The sequence below is a fragment of the Anas platyrhynchos genome, chromosome 11, assembly GCF_047663525.1.
Source record: "Anas platyrhynchos isolate ZD024472 breed Pekin duck chromosome 11, IASCAAS_PekinDuck_T2T, whole genome shotgun sequence".
NCBI classification, from domain to species: domain Eukaryota; kingdom Metazoa; phylum Chordata; class Aves; order Anseriformes; family Anatidae; genus Anas; species Anas platyrhynchos.
The window spans coordinates 14264986-14270726 of NC_092597.1; the positions used below are offsets into that span (position 1 = coordinate 14264986).

Genomic DNA, 5741 nt, shown 5'->3' on the forward strand with positions numbered 1-5741 from the left:
ACCTTCCCCTTAGCAAGCTGTGAGCTGCAGTTCGACTCCATGGCACATCATGAGACAGCTGAGCATCAGGTCAGGAATCCCATAAGACTGTCACTCCATCACACTGCCGTCTGAGAGGCATCTGGTCTGCTCCAGCATCAAACACGATAAGCTATGTCATTATTTCTCTTGCTCATAATTAGCTTATAAGACAAGGCTTTGATACAGCTAACAGGAGGCAAGCTGGGGGTCACCCACATCCCAGCACACAGCAACGAGGTTGGGGAAAAAATAAAAAATTAACTGAAGAAAGGTGCCTCCCAGAAAACATCTCCCCCAAGTACAAAGTACCCTACTGTTGGGGTGTTTGATAGGGAGCTCCAAGATTTGGAGACAATGCTGGGGGCAAACCAGTTACAGGACATTTGGTTTTCATCTGCCAAAACCAACCTTCAAATAGATGAGAGAACTCCAACAGCTCAAAATCAGGGCTGTAAGTGGGAGAAAAGATGCTCTTTTATTGGTCTAAAACCTGTATTTGGTGTGCATTTGCTGGCAGGCTCATTTTCTGCAAACATGATCAGTGCAAATGCACCTGGACTGGTTGCACCCACAACAGGCTCCAAACCCCAAGACTGAAGATTCCCGCCACAGCTTTCCCCTCCCTCTGCACACATCAGCATGTGCCCAGGGTGACTGGGAACACTCATGATGAGAAGCTGCTCACAGCCTGCACTCTGAAGGACAGCAGAGGAATGTAGTAAACCCTGGGGTTCTGCTCCAACCAGAAATCACCGTGATATAGGCAAAATGCTTTTTTGTTTTCACAGGAACACGCTAATAATCTCTCCAGCAAGGAAGGTTTATAGGGTGCTTCAGTAGGACAGTGCTGTAAAAACTTACCCACGCTCACACTTTTATCCAACAGCAGTGAGCAGGAACAGCAGGGAGCATATCCTTTTGCCTTCTGGTTGCTGAGATCCAAGAGTCTCCCTCCATTTCCCATTCTTCCTTCACAAGCCATGGGTTCAACCTTTCCACCCCCAAATAAAGTCTAAGCTGCTGTTTGCAAAGAGCTAATTTTATTTGCAGGGGCACGTCAGATATCAAGAAAGCAGAAAACATACAGGAAATATACAGGGTGGCTCTGCTTTTCATACAAGCAATCACTATTAACAGTATTACAGAAAGAATAAATAAAAAGTGATGTTGCTACAGTAACCCACAAGGATTATGATCTCCTCCGTTTGCCGTGCATGGCCAAGCCTACAGACTCCATCCTCCACTGCTCTGCTCCTTCAGTTTGAAAAATACTTCTCCAGCACCTTTGTCAAAAGCCCAGTCTCCTGCAAGAAAAGGCACAACAGTGAACAACTGGTCCCATACACAGCCTTGGTTGGCATCAGCTGCCTGGGCAGCATGGGGCTCAGCAGCTGGATCACAGCTGACATCGGAGGTGAGCTGTGCTGACACTGAGACGGTCACCGCTGCGTTGGATTTCAGGGGTGAGAGCAGCTGCAGGGCCCAATCCAGCAGGGAGCTACATGAGAAGGCATAAAACACACAAAACACAGCAGAGAGAAGTTGTAGATGGATTTTTTGAGGGATTGCATACTGCCCAGAGCTACACAGAGCAGCATTTGTTTTCCACCCAGAGGAGCTCTCCCCCTACCCTGGAGTCATCTCATTCCACACACAGGTCTCACCGTGGTCGCCTCCAGAAGAAATATTGCCGTACACACAAGGAGATGCCAGCCCTTCCCACCCCCACTGAGGATCCTCCCCTCCCAAAGATTCGTCACACGTAGCACTGGGGCAGCACCAGGAACCCCCTGAGCACAAGCCTTGCCTATTGCATTTAGTTGAAAAGATTAAAAATAAAAAATAAAAAAATGTTTGCAAGCCCCTTCTGCTCTGTGAGACTTCTTGCATCACTAACCATGAAATACGTGCTCCTGCTTTGGGAAGGGACATCTTGGGATAAATCCCACTGGCAAGGTAGGAAAAACAAAAATACTAAGCCCTGGGACTTGTTTAATGTTTAGAGGAGCCCCACAGAAAGGAAGAGCCGTTCTGCGAATGATTAGCAACAGCCTCAGGAAGGGAAAGGTCCACTTGTTTTTTCATTAAGTCTGCATTCCCTTGACAGCTATCCTGCTACAAAGGACAGCTTGTGTGCTGGAGCAGCAGAGCAACACATAGCATGTCAATTCTTGTCCTGCTGACCAGCAGGTCCCAGTGAAGGGAGAAGCATCTTGGCTTTTCTAAACCATGTCAAGATGGAAATGACAAACCCCAAGTAGAGGGCACATGGAGAGTTTCATGACATAAAGCTCTTAAGCATCGTCGTAGGCAGGCAGCAAACACTGCCCACAGATCAGTTCAGGCACACACTGGCTGCTGACGCCAGGTGTCCAACAACAGTCAGAGTGAGGGAGAAAGCAGTAAAAGTGGCAGAAATTTGCACTGGCAATGTGTCACCCACAGGAGCAAGAAGTATAGTCCTACAGAAAAGCGTAACAAGAGCAGTGCTCAAAGGCACCAAGGAAAAGAAACATCAACCAGCAGCTCTGAGGCAAGGACACCCCAGAGGGTGAGAAGGCAGGAGGAGGAAGGCAGGAACTGAGTCCAGTGAGGTGCTCAGAGGTGGTTGAAAGACACAACCAGGCGTAATGCCTGCAAAGAGCAAGGTCCTGCTGCCACCAGGATGGCTGGTACCCACCAGATCAAGGCAGGAGAGGCAAGAGGTTCTGGGAAGAAACTGTAAGGGACAGGAGCCAGCAGCACACCAGGCACCTAAGCTGCAACACCACCTCTCACGCAGCCACCAGAGGCATCAGAGCAATGAGGCAGGCAGCTGGCAAGCGTCTGCTTCATGCAGAGCCAAATTGCTCTCCAGCAATGGAGCTTTGACACCCAGATCACACACCAAAGGTGAATGTTTAACAGTGGGTGCTAACCCTGGCCAGGACCTGCTTTTGAGCACTGAGAATGAGCACAGTTGTGGCTGGCAGAGCACAGGCACCTCCAGCTGGCAGCCTAAGCCACGGGACCACTGTTTGAGGAAACATCCACCCAAGTGCACCTGTGACAGAGCAGTGACAGCACGACTTACCTACATGGAGGAGATCCACGAGGATCACACATCCAGCTCTCACATCTCAGTTAGCTAATGCAGCAAATATCCTCCTCCTCCTCCTCAAAGGCTCCCCAAGGCTGGTTGATGAAAAGTCCAGGACCTGCAGAGCTTTCTCCTCCCTTGCAGCTGCATCTAAGGAGTGCAAGCTGCAGCACTGCAGTGGACAGCACAACATGAGGAGAGCAGGATGTCTTCGGCCACATCCAGCTTCTATCCCTCTCTATCCCACTGGGACTAGTTCCCTAGGAGAGCCTCAGTTTACCTTAATCTGAAGGAATCAAGTCAGGAAGGTGCTCGAATATACCACTCAGGCTGACCTCCCTGCAGCTCTGCTTCACTTGTGCCTTCCCTACAAAAAAGCAAATAATAGGAGCAAGCACTTTCTAAACCTGTACGACAGAAGCAGCTTTACCTGTATTCACTGTTACTGGATAAGCTCCTCAAGCAAGCAGCTCAGTGGTACAGCACACTCAGGACCCACCTAAGTGGATTTCATCCCTTCAAGGCTCTCCATTACTTCCTGCTGTGAATAGAAATGGCAAGACACCAGGGAAGCATACATGAGGCAGCAAATGGGCAGAACCACATGGACCAAGCAATTCCATCTCCATGTTTTAAGAGAAGATCTGGGCTCGCTTTGCTCCCAGAGGCTTAATTTTCTACTAGGAGTTGGGTGAGCTCTCAGGCAAAAGCCACACCAAGGAGCTAAAAGAGGAGGCTGAGGACCTGCTGACATAACTGATGGAGCTCCCGCTGCAGACAGAGCACTTGCCTGCTGCCTGATACCCACTCTGTGGCAGAATTGTTCACACCTTCCCTCTGCAAACCAAGCTAACATTGATACATGCCCCTTCTGTAATGAGGCATCCTGAGCACAGCAACACAACCACCCCAGAAAGGGGAATCAGAAGCCCAAGACCTCTCTGTAGGGCAGACTTTTCCCTGTACATACAAAGCCATGTCCCTCTTTGCCTTTCTCTACAGAAAGCAAGGGGAGGCAGGATTTCCAGGTCCTTGCGGTGGCTGGGTAAGGAGACATTTCTTTATGAGAGCTGCAGTAGCCAGCTGTCCTCCTCTGCATTGAGGAGGACCCAGATGCTCATTAACAACCCCTGGGCTGGAGATCGTGACATCCCCTGCCCAGCCTCACACCCTTCCCAAACATTTGGGACCACCAGCTGCTGTCCAACTGGATGCAAGCCTTGACAGATTTATCTGCTCCTTTGTGGCTGCTCTAGGGAAGTAATTTAAGGCAGGTTAAAGGGAGCAAGAGGGGAAATAAACCTATAGCAGCTGTACAGGTGTTCCCAGCAAGGCTGGCTGTTGCAGATTAACATCACGACCACCTCCCTGCTCTGGGCATCTCCTCCCATATTAGTCAATATTCACCTGATCAGCAAGGTCATATTTTCCTTGGTTCTCATCCAAAAGTCTTTCTTGCAAGAGTATTTTCAGGAGCTCACGGGTGAGCAGTTCCATCATGTCCTCCAGCAAGGCTCTGAGCGATGGACCAAAAACCATCGGCACTGCGGGCTCTTCGGGTGACTCCAGGCGCGGGGTGCCCGTGACGCTCTTCTTCCCCATGAAGTGTCCTGCAACACAACGCGCTTGTGTGGCTACACAAAGGGCTGGAGAGCGGCAGAGACTCCGGCTGTATGACATTGAGCTGTTATCTGCTACCGCATGCTGACACCACTCTGTGAGATGCACCAAGCAACCCTGATGTCTAAAACAGCTGGATACAATGCAGAGAAACCCGGAGATCCCAGGTCCTCGTTCCTCACCAGACCTCAGGGGACTGGAATTACCACCCCCAGGAGATGTCACCTGCTTCACCAGGGAGCATCACCTCCACCCTCAGGCTCTCCAGCCACATTCTGTGGGCAGGGACCACACGTCCCATGCCACCACCCCAAATGACAGCACAACCAGAGACCCCCCCCCCCCCCAAACCTCCTCGTGAACGGGAACCACCCCGGGACCCTCCCCCCCACCCTGCACCCCGCACCCCCGCTCCCACCCCCTCACCCCCAGCCGCTCTGCCCCAGGGGGACCCGCGTTACCTGTGGCCCAGAGGTTTCCGCGGGGGTTGACCTTGATCTTGGCCGCCTGGCTGCGGTGCTCGGCGAAGTCGAGGTGCACGGCGGGCCCCAGCGCGGCTCCGCACAGCAGCAGCAGGAGGCAGCGCAGCGCCGCCATGGCCGCCTCGGCGGGACCCTCTCCCGCCTGGCGCCTCCGCTGCCGCCGCCCCGCTTTATATACCCCGGGGGGCGGGGCCTCGCTTAGCCACGCCCCCTCCACCTCAGCGCGTGGGCTTCCCGCCACGCCCCCCCCCGCGACGCCCCCCCCCGCGACCGTTGGGCTCCTCGCGCTCCCCCCTCAGCCGCCCGCTTCCCGCCCTCGGCGTCCCCTCAGCGGGGCGGCCCCTGCGGAGCCAGATCCCAGTTTCCCTGCTCAGCCTGTTACAAGTAAAGTAGCAGCAGAAGACCTGATGTGGCTCAACAAACTGAGCTCCGAGTTTCCAATCATTATCCCTACATGTCCACATATTTTCAAATCCCCATGCCCTGTCCCTGCTTCCACCTTCCACATATAGCCTGCGGATGTTGGAGCTCAGTCACAA

The 5741-nt window shown here is 52.6% G+C and overlaps 1 protein-coding gene across 1 annotated transcript; it reads right to left on the reverse strand.

Annotated features, from left to right (window-relative positions):
• Nucleotides 1-1042: 1042 nt before the first annotated feature.
• On the reverse strand, nt 1043-5374 carry NMB (neuromedin B). The gene is made up of 3 exons (XM_027466185.3): nt 5182-5374; nt 4508-4710; nt 1043-1325 (listed from the first exon to the last, which is right to left on the reverse strand). Exons 1-3 carry the CDS (start codon nt 5315-5317, stop codon nt 1278-1280), a joined length of 387 nt encoding a protein of 128 aa, XP_027321986.1. The 5' UTR covers nt 5318-5374; the 3' UTR covers nt 1043-1277.
• Nucleotides 5375-5741: the final 367 nt, after the last annotated feature.